The sequence below is a fragment of the Thunnus maccoyii genome, chromosome 7 (genome assembly GCF_910596095.1).
Source record: "Thunnus maccoyii chromosome 7, fThuMac1.1, whole genome shotgun sequence".
Taxonomy (NCBI): domain Eukaryota; kingdom Metazoa; phylum Chordata; class Actinopteri; order Scombriformes; family Scombridae; genus Thunnus; species Thunnus maccoyii.
Window position 1 is genome coordinate 302,220 of NC_056539.1, and position 18,766 is coordinate 320,985.

The window sequence follows — 18,766 nt, forward strand, 5'->3', positions numbered from 1 at the left end:
TAAGCCATCATGTTGTAAAATGACAGTATTTGTAGCAGTAACAGCTTTTCATGTATAGTAAAACTTCATGGTAGGGCTGAACAAATTAAAGATAATTTCTGTCTTATAATCTAATTTTTCTGACAAATCAAATAATCAAAAAATTTTGATTATTTTTGATAACATAAACTCTAGATCTGTATTTGTGGCCAACATAAGGCCCCTTTACACAGACAAAAGTTGGGAATTGTGAGATAAACATGGTAAAATCTTTGGTGATCAATCCAAATTGGTAGTCCTTGATTGCACTGTCACACACGTGCACCAACGACCTAGGTGGAGCTTTGACAACCAAAGACAGCCTGAGGCAAAATCCTGATAGTGTCAGAAATTTTATTCCAAACTCTCAGAATGTGACTGCTGCTGCAACTCACATCTACAAACCAACCAATCAGAATACCACATGAAATGACATTGAATACACTGACCAACGTGGCATTTTGTAAGTGAAGTTTTTTGAATAAACTTTAGGGGAAAACCCACTCTCCTTAAAAGACAGGTTCACAATTTTTAAGTGTGTATTAAAACAACAGTCAGGTGCCCATATGAACACTGAAAGAGGTTTTCCTCGCTGTAATCATTCCTCGTCTTCACACTGGCTATTAAAGGACCCCCCTCAAATGCACCTACTGAGCTAGGACACTGCTTCACCTAACTGGATTTTGTTTTTTTTGTTTTTTTACAGAAATGACCATGTTGACTTGTCATGAACAGTGTCAGCCAGATTTACGTCAGAAGGATACAGGCGAGGTAGTGATTGAGGAACTCATGGTCGGAAGCAGGCATTGACTGCAGGAAGTTCTCCCTGTAGGCTTCAAACCAGGGTGTGGTTGCTAGAAACACAAAGACAAAATGAGAGAGGATTTCATTCAACAGTCAGCATCTCTCACATTTTTTTAAAATTTGGTTTATGATTTTATGTTAAAACACAGGAGAATGACACATGCCAGTTACTGTGAAGTGACTGTGACACTGTGATAAAATGCTTGGCTAAGTAGGCTGTAGCATTTTTGTTTTAAAGCCACTGTATGTAACTGCTCCTTAAAAGTTATTTTAAGGTACAAGTTTTTGCTTGTTGAGTGATAAAACAATCCCACTGAATATTGGTGCAGTCTATGTGTTGCATTCAACCCATTTATCTTATTGTCCAAGGGTGAGATCTGAGGGAGATTTACCAGCCTGCATTGCTATCTGGCACGGTGTCATTCTCAATACAAGCACAAGATTGGGCAAAAGTACAAACTTACCTAATCCTACACATATTGGCTATAATTTAAAAAGGACACAATTCATCATCTCAAATGTTAATATCATATGTGAAAAGCAACATTAGAAAAGTGGCTGTTTATAAGCATTTTCCAAAAATACTGAGGTTTCTACTTGCATGGTCCAACCAGGCTCCCACCACAAGAAGTACTGTTTACATACTCAAGCTGTAATAAACATGGGTTGGACAAAATCTCAAAGCCCCAGTTGAGGCGCAGACTATGGACTAAAATTTCTCTGGTTTGAGACCTGCCAGAGACCTTTGGTGCATGTCGTTCCCCATCTGTCTCTCTTTGCCTTCATTTCCTGTTATCTCTCTACAATCATCTAATGGAAGCATAAAATGCTTTTTTATTTCCATACTTATTCTACTATATAACCACAACTGCAATAATAGCATTATTATACGCATTTTGAAAAACATCACTGAGTTTACTTTCATTTTTAGTTTACAACAGAAGTGTGCCAACTGGCATCGGTATGTTTGCTTCTCCCATTCAGTGAGAGAAATCCTTTGATCCTTGACCACAGCTGTCATCTTTGATAAGGGCAAACCTCTTCAACAAGCTGTTTCATCATCATTTGTTGTTTCTTTCACTTTCTGCTCCACACTGGGACTGTTACAGCTCAGCTGCCACTTGGACAATATTGCACAATAGTGCAAGTAGTAGTGCAGTAGAACTGCTGCAAGGGATCAAGCACTCATTGCATTTTGGGTGAACTCTAAAACTCTGTGTCACAAAAAGCACAGTGTCTGTCGTGTCAAGTTGAAACTAGACCCAGAATTCAGATCTCTCCTGCATCAGAGACGTTTGGATGTGATCTCAAAGGCAGCATTTCCTGGGAACTAAAAAGTACAGAAGGCTCATTGGTAAGTGATGGATAGGGGACACATAGGAAGACAAGGTCCAGGTCCAAAATAGACAGTTATTATTCATGCTTCTGGCAATCTCAATTTACACACAGAGGGATCCACCACCTTTAAGGAAAAAGCAGACACACCTACTAGACAGTGCAGAAACTGGAAACTAGAGGGAAAGCAACAGAGATGAGAGGACTACAGCTATCCACAAATCAACCAGAGGACAGTGATACCTGTGTAGGGCTTGGAGGTGCTGACTTCCAACAGTGTTTTTCTCCAGGCACTGTACCAGGGGGTGCTAGCTTTAAGAGAGTGATCTGATAGGTGGAAACAGAGAGCCGGGGCTGATGTTAGCAATATCCCACTTCCTTCAAGGGCATTTACAGATGAATAAGGGGAAATCAGGGAGGAGAAGGATTAGAGGTCTGTTACAGACAGCCCACAATCAATTCATCGAATGTCACTGGGGCTTTCATTATATCTATTATATATCTATAATATATAACTATTACAGAGTAAATGCTAAAAAGTTTGATTGACTGCAAAATACCAATAAGTAATTCTATGAAAAAAATGAATTCTTCAGAAGTATTTAGATTGCACTTCTATCCAACTCTATTTCCCACATTATTATTATTTATTTGGCATTATTATTATGATATTTACATATTTTGTAAGATTTCTATGTGTTTATACTTAAAATGAACAAATGATTTAGTGCATAGGCAGAGATGCACCGACAGGTTGATTTGGAACTGATTGATTTGGAGGTCAAACAGAAAGTGAACACTCTTGACATCACTATTAATCCCTCATAGCGCACAAAAACTGTGTGCACATACAGTTATGTTCATAATAATAGCAGTGTGTTTAAAAAGGTGAGTAAACCTCCTAATGCTTCAAATAAATTGTACTTTAATGAACACAAATGCATTGGGGACACTGCACATTCTATTTCAAAGCAAGAAAATTGGAAAAAGTAATTGAATTTGATAATATTTTACAGAAAGTCAATGTTCAAAAAATAGCAGTGTTGACATCTTTTTTTACAAACTCACAAATATGCTGTATAAACTAAGAAATGCTTGAAGATTCAACTTTCCTGAGAATCATAAACTAATATTTAGTTGCATAACCACGGTTTCTGATAACTGCTTCACATCTGTGGTACATGGAGTCGACCAACTTCTGGCACTGGTCAACAGGTATTGCACCCCAGGACAACTGTACTACGTTCCACAATTCCTCTGCATTTCTTGGTTTTGCCTCATGAACAGCATTTTTTATGTCAGCCCACAAGTTTTCTATGGGATTAAGGTCCGGGGATTGTGCTGGCCACTCCATTACTTGAATTCTGTTTGTCTGGAACCATGATTTTGCTCGCTGGTGTGTTTGGGCTCATTGTCTTGTTGAAACACCCATTTCAAGGGCATTTCCTCTTCAGCATACAGCAACATGACTTCTTCCAGTATTCTGATGTACTCAAACTGATCCATGATCCCTGGTATGGGATAAATAGGACCAACACCATAGTACGAGAAACATCCTCATATCATGATGCTTGCACCACCATGCTTCACCGTCCTCACTATGTACTGTGGCTTGAATTCAGTGTTTTCAGGACGTCTGACAAACTGTCTGTGGCCCTTAGACCCAGAAAGAACAATCTTACTCTCATCAGTCCACAAAATATTTCACCATTTCTTTTTAGGCCAGTCAATGTGTTTTTTGGCAAATTGTAACCACTTCAGCACATGTATTTTTTTTTTAACAATGGGACTTTGCGGGGGCTTCTTGCTGGTAGCTTGGCTTCACATAGACGTCGTCTGATTGTTACAGTACTCACAGGCAATCTTAGATCTTCTTTGATCCCCCTGGAGCTGATCATTGGCTGAGCCTTTGCCATTTTGGTTATTCTCCGATCCATTCGAATAGTCGTTTTTCTTTTTCTTCCTCGCCTTTCTGGTTTTGGCTGCCATTTTAAAGAGTTTGATATCATTTTAGCTGAACCGCCTATCATTTTCTGCACTTCTTTATAGGTTTTCCCCTTTTATTAATTTCTTAATCAAATAACGCTCTTCTTCTGAACAGTGTCTTGAACAACCCATTTTACTCTGTTTTTCAAGGACAAATGCACAGCCAGCATATGCAGTGTCAGTTGCCTTGATCCTTAAATAAGGGCCACCTGTTTAACACAAATTTTTTTCACATAATAAATGACCTCACTAATTGAACTCAGCACTGCTATTTTTTTGAACACGTCCCTTTCAGTAATTAGTAATTCAGTTTCACAGAATCAGCAGCATGCACGTCATGCCTGTTGGGTCTGTTGGTTTTCTATACCTTTACTAAACCTTCTAGAAACTTACTTGCAGTGTAGAAGTTGAAATTCTAACAATGACAGTGATTTATCTTGCTAGTGATGTGGGACTGCTATTATTTTGAACACAACTATAAATACAACAAGTACAGTAGGTTAAAGTTAAAGCAGGAAGTGGGTCTATAAACTGTTTGGGGAATAATTTTACTGTTCATCTTTGTTTTCTCTTCCAAATAAGCTTGACTAACCTGGGGCTTTGTTTCCAACCTTGCCTGACTCTTCATGTTTCTTTTTTCATTTTTTTTTCTTCAGTAAACTTTGATGAAAATTAAAGCTGCAAGCAGCGATGATCAGGCCCTCGCACCCTTGCGTACGTCGCCGCGTGGCGCAATCAAAGGGCTTCTGTCACTCGCATGTAGATGTGTTCAGACCCGGGCTGTTTTCAGACAGTGCAAGAAGGAGATAAACATCACTTCCTTTGTCCACTATTTTACCTGCTGCTTGGGCTGCTTCCTTGAAAAATACATGCGAAATCGCCAAAATTGACAACTAAATTCAAAATGGCCAACTTCCTGTTGGGTTTCAGCTATGGGTCCAAGAGACTTTTTTGTGCGTCCTGGCATGATACATGTGTATACCTATTTTCATACATGTAGGTTTAACGTGGCGCGGGGGCTGCTTCGTTGAAATATTGTAGGGGGCGCTGTAGAGCCATTCTGCCACACTCATTCCAGCCACCAATACGATACTACAGACGTTAAGACCTGTAATGTCTGTGCAATGTGTTGTGACTTTTCAAGCATGTCTAGCCCCTTAAAAACAGCTTTGTACTTTGTGGCGAACAATGTGTTGCCATGGAAACGGCTTTTGATGAAAACTCAGAAGCTTCAGGAGTTATCTGTGTTATTATGTGTTTCTGACCAACCTGCTAGGAGTAGTTAGCAAAAGAGTAGCGCTTAAAACTGTATGTATGAGCACATTTTTCAGTGTGCTCCTAAATTATATGTGGGCTCCTAATTTTTTTCATTTAGGAGCACATGTACTCCTTGAAAAAAAAGTAAGGATTGAACACTGTTGTCAGATGTGTAGAAACACTAAGTTACTGGAGTGTGGCGTAGTCCAAGGGCTTCTGTCACAGGCATGTAGATGATTTCAGACCTGGGCTGACAGGTCTGACTTTACCCATCCCCCCCTCCCATTCTCTCTCTCTCCCTCTCAACTGGAGAGAAGGATTTCAGAGTACTCTTCTTGTGAAATATCCTCATAAATCCCATGACTTTGGCCAAATCTAACCTGAGTGTGTCCCCTGCTGCTCTTGCACCATACGCTGACCTGTTGTCACTAGCCGTGTTTCCATTAGATTCGCAAGATAATTTTAAGTGAACTTTTGAGATGGCGCAAAAAGGAAAATGCCAATTCGGTGCATTTCCATCAACTGGTTTAAAGCGAATAAACTAGGCTACGCAACACATAGTTTCATCAATAGATGGCATCAGTAGTATAGGCTTAAATAAACTGCCAGTAAACAGAGTAGAAGAAAGTTGCCAACTGGAAACAAAACAAATAGCTATATTGCCTTGGCAACAGAAAAATGGAGAGAGATCTTCAGGAATTTGTTTCAATTGGGAAAGTTGTCATTCTTCTTTCATGTCAGCTAGTATTGGCCATGCTTCACGCTATCTGGAGAGGCTGGAAGACACCGAGAGCAGAAACAGCTGATCAGTCATGCAAGTTAAACGTTCCCTACGTCATTATTTATTCGACAAATGCATTTCCATTACCCCTTTTGCGCATAAACTCGTCTTTGACATTTCAAAAATCCACCTCAAGCGTGCTTTTGCAAAATTGACAAAGTTTTTTTGAATTTTGGCATTTCCATTAAGCTTTTTTAATGCAATACTTCAAAATGCACATAAAAATAGTTGATGTGAATGTTTGAATGCTGCTGCTAGGCCATGTTGTATTTATTTTATTTTATTTATGTGAACTGGGTAGGCTGTGAAACTGAATTGCCCTCTGGGATAAATAAAGTTGTCTGAATCTGAATCTGAAATATAGAAATACACACTAAAGTACAGATGTGGATTCATCCACTGCTGAAAATAGTCCCCAACAAATGCACTTCCTCCTGTTTGAGTAACCAGGGGCCTCATTTAAAAACAATGCATAGGATCCATACCAAAAGTGCACATACGCACAAAAGCCGAAAATGGTGTGCGCCAAAAAATATGATTTATAAAACTGTGCGCATGAATTTTTCCCTTTGGAAATAACAATCCAGGGACAAACTTCATATCCCACCCCTTCCACCTCTACAGTTACCCATAAATGGTCAATGCAAAAGCCTTCATGAATATTGAGGTACACATTGTTTCTGTGGAGAACGGCAGCAGTATTAAAAACAGAAGAAAGTGTGAGAGGCTGACAGCTGCAGCAGCTCTCAATGCAGTCGATGCAACAAATGAAACAATTCCTGATATTAAACAAAGTGGTCAGACATGAAGGTAGATGCCAAGAAGCATATTGCTGCACACTGTAGGGTATGGACTAGTGGAGGCATGGGGACACTAAAGCTTACTTGGTGTTTGTTAAGCATCTGCTGTATACAGACACATAGCCTACATGACTTAAGAGACCACAGACTCAATATCTAAAATACAATAAACACTGCATTCATTTATATTTCACTCCATATTCAGCATACAGGTGTTTCTCTAATTTACACAGTCCCTACATGAGAGCAGGTGGTGAAGATGCTGGGTGAGGTGACCAAAGAAGGCTGAATGTGTGTGGCAGCCACCACGGTGTCTCCAATACACTCTGTGCACCTGACAGCACAGTCGTGTTCACTGCAGCGATTTTACAAACAAAAATGTATGTGAATATATGAAAATTAAAATCGTACTTGGTGATATGTGCACAGTACTAAAAGATATGATCAAAAATCTATTAGCGCTCTGTTCTGCAATTCTTTAAAGTTATTTGATATAATCTTGGATTTCTACAACAGATGATGAAAATTTCATCAGTTGGTTGATGTGGTTGAGGGGAAAAGGAATCAGTATATTCATGCTTAATATCAAGGAAAGGCAAGTCAGACTTTCCAGAATCCTGCTGCCTGCCACATCCTGACATCATCCTGGCATTTCAGCAGCACTGAAATTGAAAAATGCTTATGGAATAGTTATGGTTCACTACCACAAACACATGTACCACTGCTGAATGTTTACAATAAAGTGGATCTATAATTAATGTTTGATATTAAGTGAAAATAAATGTGCGAGAGGAATCATTATACAATCTGGCTTCAATTCACCACCTCACTATCTGCGTCGCCAATTTCTCCTGTCTCTAAAATGTTTGTATGCCTAGGTAAGAGTTTCCGTATGGGTGCGCACAATCTCCCATCAAGTTTATTTTTATAAATCCTACGTTTTTCATGGAAAGTGACGTAGAGATCATTCATGCCCTGTTTTGTGCATACATAACGGTTATAAATGAGGCCCCTGCTGTTTCATAGTCAAAACTCAACTCAAAGTGTTTAGAATAACTTGGTGAAATGACATGGAAAATATTTCATCCCTGTGGGAAACACATTGCAGACTTTTTAATACCATTTCAGGTCTTAATTTTAAAAGCATTTCTTATCTAAGGACCATTCAAAATTGTTCATTTTAATCTGTTCTGTACTGCAAATCCACTTACATGAAATTGTAGTGCTGTGCTTTTTTTGTTTATAATGAACAGTAACAATGAAAACAATTGAAGCAGAATGTAGCAGTCAGTGGAGGGCTGATCCCAGCGCTCATATGCTGAGTGAGACTAGAGCAGACCCATTACATAAAGTACTTAACTTGTAAAAATAAATACTGTCAAAAAGCAGATGCTGACATGTCCTCTTAACCATTTGTTAATGCACACCACTGTCCTTACCACTGTAGTGAAGGTCATAGTCTCCTGCTGTGATCACGTTGGCCACACCATTCTCTTGTGGCTGGCAGGATAACACCACTTCATTGAGCAGTCGGCGCTGGGCAGGGTTGAGCGCAGCCGACGTTGAGCTTGGGCTCGTCACCACATTATTGACACAGATGCGCAGGTTCTTCACGACCTGCACCTGGTTGTTGGGGTCCCGGATGTGACCTAGAGAAGAAAAAGACAAGACCCTTAACCAGGACAATAAATCACTGTATTGCAGTCACATTGTCTGTAAGAGTCACAAAATGTGACGACATGGCTGTAGTCTGGAGCCTCATAACAAATACATATTAATATTTTGCTGTTAGCCTCTTTGTTGCTGCAGCTAATCTACACTCTCATTGAATAGATTTTATTTTTATTAAAACAGAAACTACATTTTACCACAATTTTTTGTTGTATTATTTCTGCTAGAATTAAAAATATCTGTTAACTGCTTTCATCCTTTTATTTACAAAGCTATAGTGTATCAAAAAGAGTACTGATAAGCAGGCTCAGTGTGTAGTGATGATATTAATAGTTGATCAACACAAAATGTACTGACAACAATTTGATAATCATTTAAGTGATTATCAAATCACTTAAATCACCTTGAGTTAGACTATTGTCTGGCTCCAGCTTCTCTAATGTGAGACTTTCCTCCTATTATGCTGTAATCTGAAAACGTCACATTGGGTCCTGGGAAATTGTGATGCTTTTTGCTTTTTTCTGACATTTTATATACTAAACAATGAATTGATTAACAGAAATATTAAAAGGTATAATATGTAACTATTCCGCATTAAAATGTCTAAAAAAAAAAAAAAACAGACCTATGTTATATATTTTGTTGAGTTGTGTACTTACATTATCCCAAATGTTTCCTACAATTTTCAAACCCAGAATAATCTGTAATTTTAATCAAGGTAATGGTCTGTTTCATTTGGTCACCTGTCAATGACCTCATACCCCTCCAGTGTTTCCCCTATAATAGTACAGGCCTGGCAGGCAGGCAGGCCAACGAGAACCCCCGCCAGGCCAAAAAATAGTTTTTTAAATGTCAAAAATAACGCCAAATATCCATTAATTCGCAAATCAATATCTTTTGGGAGCCGTTGAGCAGCGCTGTCTCGAAATGTGGGTTAATGTCCGTGTCGTTGCCTGGGTAACTACAGGTAGCGTGACTCCTTTTAAGGAATAGGGCAGAACGTAAGCGAGTGAGTGGTGCAAGTGGAGCAGAGGAAAAGGTTAGGTCGACACCCCACCTCCCCCTGCCATTGTGGCTATTTGCCACAATGGCATCTACCAAAGAGTATATACATACAAGATAATACGTTGGCGTTGTGGTTGTTTCACAGAAACTTATAAATGGATTTTTATTCAGTTTTAAGCCACATTTTCATGATAAACTTTTTTGATCTTGGTCGTTTTTAACTATATCTTTTAACCGCATGAAGGATTTAAGTCATCGGACGTCTGGATCTTCAGTTATCAGAGAGACAAGCTGGGCAAACGTTAGCAGCAGCTCGGCTAGCAGCCCCTCCCAGAAGTCTGGTGCTCACCAAACATCATCGCGGAGAAATATTGATTTTTTTTTACGTGAAACAGCTTTATTCAGTATTTCTACTGTTTTAATCTCTGAGTTTGAATCTCTGAGACCTCTGCAGATCATTCAGCTCCTGGTAAAAACCTGCTAAACATCTGGATCTTAAGTTCTCAGAGAAACAAGCTGAACAACCGTTAGCAGTAGTTCGGCTAGCAGCCCCTGCTGGATGTCCTGTGCCTGCTGAACAGTGTCAGAAAAACACTGATTTTTAAGGTGAAACTGTTTTATTCAGTGTTTTAATCACTGGTTAAGCACCAGGTCATGTGTCCTTGTGCAAGATACTGAACCCCAAATTGCTCCTAAAGGCAGTGCCAATGGTGTGTGTGTGTGTGTGTGTGTGTGTGTGTGTGTGTGTGTGTGTGTGTGTGTGTGAATGACTAGAAACTCCGCCTGATGAGCAGGTTGGCAACTTGCATAGCAGCCTCTGCTATCAGCGTATGAATGTGTGTGTGAATAGGTGAATGTGGCATGTAATGTAAAGCGCTTTGAGTGGTCGGAGGACTAGCTGGCTGATAAGTACCAATAAGTGGCAGTACAGAAATGTCAAACATATAAATACATAGTTTGTCCACCAGAGAGCACTGGTAAGTTTATTTTTACACTGTAAAATGTTCTGCTTACTACATATTTTGGCCACAATTCTTTTAAAACAAAATTCTATCCTTATTATGCATTTTGTTTAAAACAAGAGTATCAGCTGTTATCATTTTTGGATTTTTTTAAACTCAAATATCAATCTTGAAATTCCAGTATCAGTCAGCTCTTGCAGTAACATCAGTGTCTTCAATAACATCAATTTTCCCAACAGACTGACAATTCCAGGACATTTATTTTGTTGACTGGACCTTTTTCTGCAGTGTTTTCCCCATGTAGATCAAAAGCAGGCTGACAACATTTTTTTTTTTCAAACATTCAAGCCAGATAGGGGAAAACAAACATTGTGACTTATGCAATGTACATCCCCACTACACTGGCTAAATTTGTAAACGCATCTTTTTCTCTCAGTTTCAGTCCTATTTCCACAATGGTGTTTTCTTCTGCCCCCAGAACTGAGCTTTTCCAAAATTGAGACACACACTCCCAGATAAACACACTCCAAAGTGTGTAAGTCTTAAAACACTGGCTTGGTGTTTCAGTGTGTACGGAGTAAATGGAGCTTTTGCAAAACAGTGACATCAGCTGCTCAGTGATGGTCTGCAGTATGAAGACAACTGCCTTAAGGGTGGGAGTCACGTGAGGTGACATGGTGAAAAAGGCATGCTAGACGCCAGAAAGGCTCCTTGTGTTTCACAGTTTTACTCAGTACAATCCTGTTTGACTGGATTTGATTGCTGGACACTGGTGCCACTGTCTCTTCAGCAAGAAGTTGACTGGAGCTGGAAAACAGAAGTATTATTATAAGACTAGTGGGACTGAAAGAAGGCACTGAAACGGAGGACACACACATATTCTTGGATAAGATTCTTGTTTACATACTGGATCTACTGAGTGATTGCTCAGTACCGGAGATAGAGTGAGTAAACCACATTCCAAGGCGGCTTCCAAACCTGACTTAGAAAATGTAGGATGCAGTGTTTTTATTCGTGAGACTAAAAGTCATGATAACTCTGCATAATCGGTTTCAATTATTTAAAAAAAACTATGTTTTGTAATTCCCCCAACTTTATGGAAGTGCAATACAATATTGTTGGGAGTGCCTCTTTAATTGTGGGTCAGGTGAACAGTAATTCAGCCACTACTTTGAGATGTCGATGAAATCTCTGTTTCACAATCTTTAAAAGGTGCCCACATATGATCAGTGGTAAAACCACTTTGCGCTGCTTGTGCCATTGTTTTCCTATTGGGATAGCGGTGTCGCCTAACTAGGCAGAACCACTACCCTTGGCATCACGCACCACTTGATATGCCACAGACCACTATGCTCAAAGTTCAAATTATTTCAACTTTGACCTTGGTCGCCACTGAACTTTCAAAGTGTAACCAATGAGATAACAGTTCCCCAAACTCTACAACACAACTTCAAAAGCATACCACGATCTTGGAGGGAAAAGTAATGTGTGGCGAAATGTCATCAGTCAGATGGGGCTACCAGGTTTGTGAATAGGCATATAACTTTAACTATAAATATAACTAAATCTAATGCTAACATTAGTTTAGCTGTTTATATACATTGCTATGTATGCAGACACAGTGATGGGCCATGCTTTGTATCACAAGCATAGCTATATAAACTGTTGGTGACCAGAAAACATTAGCTTAGCAAGAGTGAATCCCATCATGTTGTTACGTAGAAATTCTGATTTGTTTTTGCAGAAGAAGAATGTAGGAAAAGATGGAAAAACTAAAGGTACAAGTAGAGGAAGGAAAGAAGGTTACAGAATGAAAAGAAGAGTGGTGCTGAAGGAAGAGAGAGAAAGAAATGGAAGTACAGCTCCATTTTGAGTTTCCTTGATCCCTATTTAAAAGATAGGCCAACCAGTGGGAAACAGGGAAGGAAGACTATGTGTACTACAACTGATGGCACAAGTCTCCCAACTGTGCCAGTTTCCCTCAGTCTCTGACCAGATACTGCAGAATGTTCAGTCTCCTCAAAACACCCCAGCTCAGCCCTCATATTCTCTCATATTCAGCATCCTCACTCCAGGCATTTCAAACCCCTCCTTTACATAAACAGGTTTTCCCCCACCTCTCCATGACACCCTACTAGAGCCCAAGGCTCTACAACCACCCATTCCTCCCAAGTAGCAACCCAGCAGGCAGGTCAGCCTCAAGCAGTGTATAATATCAAGCCATCCAAGAAACCTTCCTAGCCCCATGGCCCTAAAGGCAAAAAAAGCAAAAAGGGCATGTCCAAGTGCAGACAACTGTTTTGAAGAGAGCCTCATGGCTGTGCTAAATAAAGAACATGACCCAAAGGAATTATTCCTCTTGAGCCTCACCCCAATGTTAAGGGGGTGAAACCAAAATCGAACTGTTGACTGTATCACACAGAGCCCAGTTCACATCAGTCTGATATGTGAGCTATCCATTCGATCTAGGTACTGTGCACTTAAGTTCACCGAGTTCAGCAGCTCTTCAAGTTTGAGTTAAACTAGTTGTTATTAAATTGTTGGACACCTGAGTGGTGTTCCATCAACGCAGCTAAAGAAAGCTGCGCTTACTTGAAAAAGCCTGGCTAGAATTAACGTCAACTTTCACTTGAGGCTCAAACTGTTCCACTAATGCAGTTTAACTGTGTCTAGTCAACGCCAAGTCTAGCCAGACTGGAATAATGTTGAAGTGTGCGTGTGCACGGAGTACATAAGCAGCCCAGAACAGTCAATTGTCAAAAAGACAATACTATGTCGCAAAATGAAAAGAAAACTAGAGCGTTTTTTTTCTGCTACAATTAACAAGGTGAAGGAAATGACTTGGCACAAATTTGATGACAGATTAAATGTAACTATGTAGGTGGGCAGTGATAGCCTAAAGGTTAGAGGAACAAACTTATTACTAGAAGGATGATGGTTCAATCCCCGCATTCGGCTTGATAAGTCTGCATGGTGAAAGTGAAGAGCGATGCTTGTTCCCACTCATGGTTTTATCTTTATTTGTTAATAAATGAGCATTCAGATTAGAGACTGTGGTTATGTTATCACTAGGCTAGATAATATCAGATGTATATTTAAAATTATGGTGTAGGCAACTTAAGAGAACTTTCCAACATTATCATACTCTTTGACACATTTTCTCTTTCACAAGATGTCCATTTACAAGCATCACTGAAAGTTAAAAATTAACTGGAAACTGGAGGATATAAGTACAGTGGAAGCCACTTATAATGATCACGTTTGTCTGGGTCAAATATCACTATAAGCAGATGATCATTATAACCTTTTCTTTTTCTTTATTTGTCATACAGAATACCATCTAATTGACATATATTTATTAGCCTACATGAATATAAAGTTACAGAATTTTAATGACTGTTTCAAAATAAAGTAAAGCTGTTTCAAACGCAGCGTGCACATGAAATTTACTTAACCCCCCCCCCCTTATTGTCATAAGTTTTGGGGAGACTACATTTGTCATTGAGAGGAAATGATTTTCTGTCTCTGTCATGATTTCAGTGTTCACACAGCAGCAGCCGCTTATCATGGGAGTAAGTACAAAAATAGATTTACGTGGTTTAAAATGTTTTTCCATATCTTGTCATGTATTAAGAGACCCAGAATGAATACTGTAGGTGGACTGCTTGATTTCTATAGGCGACTTATTTAAACAGTATAAATTTTGTTTATGTATGATTCTGTCTGTCTGAACAGCTGATCATTGTAACTGTGATCACTATAAGCAGTTACCACTGTATACACTTAAACACAGCAGAAGGACATGGTTTGGACTTTATTTAATTTCTTATTGTCTTCACCGCTTGAACAAAATGAGTGAATGAATAAATAAGTAACTTCAAAATAACGCTAGCATACTTTTATTTCTAAAATTATAAATGCTAAGCTTTTAAATAAAAGGGTTGCAAGTGCGAAAAGACATTTGATGGAACCGTCTTTTGAGAGTCTGTTTCCGTCCGTCGGACATTCTTTGACATGCAGCTGAGTTAAGCTGGACAGTAAGCCTGCCACGGAGCAGGCTAGTTCTGCTGACTAAGTTACCATGGTTACTGAGCCTGGACTCATATAAGCCACAGTGATGAACAAAACTTAATCACTTAAATTAGCGAGGCTTATCGAAATGAACCAGGCTATCCAGTTAGCCAGCTTGATGGAACACCCCTCTGTTGAGTATTTGTCCTATAAACAAATGATGACAATGATGTTTTTATTTTGTTTTATTTTGTTCAATTTATGACAAAAAAAGTACTTTTGAATTAATGTTTGCTGAAAAGATTTTTTTCAATATCTTAGAGACTGTGTTTCAATTGAAGAAAAAAAAAACCTGTTCTAATGTTATATTTTGAAATTTTCTTGCTGCACACAAGTGAAATGTGGACATGTTTTGTTACAATAAAAAGTTATGAGTCCACTGAGGTCCTTGTGTACAGATTTTGGATATACTGTCATGATTTCTATAATACATATGCTACTGTGCATCTCATCTGCTTCTCTTTTTTTAGGCTCAGGCCCCAAATACAGTTACATCATATTAAATTGATAATTTTACCACAATCAAAAAGTAATGCAATCAAATGATAACTACAATACTGTAATTTGAAAAATTATTTAATCAGATGTAATCAGGACAAAACATGACATGAGAGAATAGCAAATCACAATAGCTTTTCAATAGAAATGAGTTGGATTGGCGTCCATAAAAATAACTGGGTTTTTTTTTTAATTAATGAGAATTCTCAAAAAAGAGCAGATTTTTTTCATGAAAACTTTTCTCAGAATTCTGGGCAGATTTTTTTCTCATGTGAATGTATTACACTTAAATAAATATCAAATAGTTTTTCTCAACATCAGTAACATCAGCATTGTAGGTAAGTCAAATAAGTGTAGTGGAGTAAAAAGTATAAAGTGGCATCAAATGGAAAGTACAGTACTTGAGTAAATGTGCTTAGTTACTTTCAACCCACTGCATCCAAGAATATCAATTTAACATTTGAATTTCAGCATTAATGTATTTCAGCATTGCAATTGAAACTTAACAAAAGCTAAACTAATCCCAGATCCATGCTGGATCTCTCCTCTGGGAGAACAGTGCCTGGATGACAACGTGTTAGCCATCTATTGCACCGACACAGTTGGGGAAGTTCCATCTCTGCTGGAAGTCACTGGCAGTCTCCCTACCAATCTTCTTTTCTGGAAATGGGCATGTATTCCCCTACCAAGCTTTCCCAAATTTCTGTGGCAACAGCGGGGACAATTGTCGCCACTGTGGAAACTCTGACACGGTGGCTGGAGGCAATGCTGGAGTAGGGGTCCTGAGTGGCAAGGTACCTGCTTGGAGCACAAAGAAAGATCATAGCCTACATTAAAAGGGCAATACAAACCATCTTGGACAATGTTCAAGTTCAAGTTCAAGACTTGTTGAGATTTGTTCAGGTAAAGGTACAATTTTTGAGTGGATCTCTCAGTCAAGTAATAAAAATACAATAAAAGATATGCATAATAATAAAAGCAAAAAAGATACACACAATTAACAAATAATAGAAGATGCACATAATAAAAAGTATAAAGTGAGTGCGGGGTGAGGGTGGAGGGGGTGCTGTCAGGCTGTTATCCTAGTGTCAGAGGAGTTTAGACTGGGGGCAGGGTACTTCAAACAAATGTAAAAATTCAAACATGTTCATTAGAATAGAATAATTGTGTAATAAGCTATGCAAGGAGCTAGATATGTGAAATGTGTCAATATAGCATACAAGTTAATTAAAAGCAAACAATATTAGGATATACAACTTTATCATTGATGCAGTGGTAAAATAAATGTGGGGCCAACTATTAACTCCCCAGTCAATGATCGCAGTGACACTAATAATTACAAATTATCAACTTGCAACAATGATACTTAATATAATCGATACAATTAATTTCAAAGACAAAAACAAAGACTGCTGTGTGGTTATAAGCTAACGTTATGTATTTTAATTGTCAAATAAATAAATTATAATTCATTCATTCATCATCTTAAAGAGGTAGAAACTCAATTCCACAAATAAAAAGGTGGGTAAACAGAGTTTTAGCAGGACACTAACAGCTGTCAGTAACAGCTGATCAGCTGTTAACGTTAACAGCTGATCAGCTACCCAAATAATAGCCTACCTTAGACAGATGGCCAAGCGTTTGTCTGGAGAGATGGGACGGTGGAATCCAATGTCCATTTTGCTGATGAGAGGTTTAATCTTCTCCAGGAGGACATCAAATTGGTTCTTGTCCAAAGTGTGATTGGAACCTCTTGTTGTGGATCTTTAGCTCTCTGACCAAGTTGAATTCTCCTTTTGCATAGCGAGACAACTACATTTCATGCACTCAAACTCTTCTTGATTTGTTTTTTTCGTCACCGTCTGACCTGAATGGCACTTGCCAGAGCCTTCTTTTGAAAAAAAAAAAAAACCTCAAATACATTGTACACAAAACAGTCCGCAGTGTTCTTCAGATACCCCGGTAGCATCCTTGTTGCCTAGAAAGAGCTACTTTGCAGACTTTTTGATGACGTAAGCCTATGCTGTGTACCAAATGTCTGACATTCGGCGCCATATCTCGTGGCAAGCAAAGAGCAAATTTCATCTGACAGAATACAATAAATACATATTAATCACTCTATCTGTGCTGTGTGATCAGCTATACCAACATCTAAAGTGAGTGATCTCGAGAGGATTAGTGGAGGCAAAAGGTTATCTTCACTGGTGTAAATATAGGCAGTGCAGCCAGGGCAACTGCGCTGGAGCCCGTGGCCTGATGGGGCCCGACCCCTCCACTCAAATACAGGTGGTGTGGGCCCCTCCCATTAACATGTAAGATGAAGTCAGTTTCAATGCATGCACCATTACTTTGTAGCGGTGTAACGGAACGTGACTGATCTGTGATTCGTACAGATCACCCCCCACAGTTCAGCACACATGTGAACCACGGATTAATTGCAAAATTTAATGTCTCATTTAAGACAAAGTAAAAAAACTGCTGTAAGTACAAGTCATGGACAGACAGCATGAACTACAGCAGCATACCTCCAATAAAGGTTAGCTTGTGTCTGTCATGGTTGTTATCACATTTCCAAGTTTGTAACTATAAAACTGCAATCACAAGTTCTGATGTCTGTATGTTAGCATTTTATGTATATTTGGCAATTAATTTACTATGAACAAATGAACTGTGCAAGTTAATTAAATACTTTGTGGACATTGCTTTTTTACTTTATCATATGCAGTGATTGCTAGGAAATACTATGTATTCTAGCATCAATTTCATCATGTGACACTTTTTTTGCATTTGACCGGGAAACATCATTTCTAGCTAACTAAAAGTTTAGCAAGCAGCACAGAGCCAAAAATGACTTTACAACACAAAAGCATATTTCAGAGGAGAAAGGAGAAAAATGCACTGGAGGATAACATTGTTACACTAACAAAATTGGAAGGCTTTTTAATAAATAGTTGTCCACTGGTGAACATTCCTGTTATACCTGGTCCCAGTAGCATTAGCATGGCAGCGTGCACTAGCAGAAGTTCATTGCCATCAGAGCTCCTGGTGACAGTCTCTTCCAACTTGCAAAGATGCTTACAGTGGATCACTATTCAGTCATATGTACATTTAGTGCTCTGGTCTGCTATTGTTCATGACATTACCTGTCACTTTCTTTTTCAAAGTTAAAACAATTGTAAGAGAAAAGAGACTGAGTGGACCAGCTAGCCTGTCAGTTTTGGAACACCAGAGCCAGCAAGTTGGATTTAAAGGTCATTGTTAAGGATTCTGGACAGCACAGGTTGTCATTTGAGCCACTTGGTGATTAAATCAAAGTTTTGATCACTATGCCACTGTGAACCAGCAACCATAGAAAAAACATTAAGTCTTATTCACAGTATTTACTTTTTATAATGGTTATTTTTCATGTCTGTTGTGTGTAAAAGCCTGACCTGATTACAAAATCAAAGAGCTGTCTCTAATATTGTACATGTGTGTTTGCATGATTGTGCGTACATCTCGCAGTGAATAGGGCCCATAAAAAAATCTTGTACTGGAACCCGTCATTACTACCTCACACCACTGGTTATCTTCTTAAT

The 18,766-nt window shown here is 38.8% G+C and overlaps 1 protein-coding gene across 2 annotated transcripts in view; it reads right to left on the reverse strand.

Moving 5' to 3' along the window:
* The window catches only part of trappc8 (trafficking protein particle complex subunit 8), an 86,676-nt gene that overhangs the window by 64,736 nt on the left and 3,174 nt on the right, over window positions 1–18,766 (reverse strand). The window contains exons 2-4 of one of the 2 annotated variants that reach the window (XM_042415675.1): window positions 8,421–8,630; window positions 2,401–2,484; window positions 783–872 (exon numbers count right to left, since the gene is read on the reverse strand). In XM_042415675.1, coding sequence (XP_042271609.1) covers window positions 783–872; window positions 2,401–2,484; window positions 8,421–8,630 — 384 coding nt within the window. The remainder of the gene's footprint in view (window positions 1–782; window positions 873–2,400; window positions 2,485–8,420; window positions 8,631–18,766) is intronic. The other variant, XM_042415676.1, reaches the window with a different exon arrangement.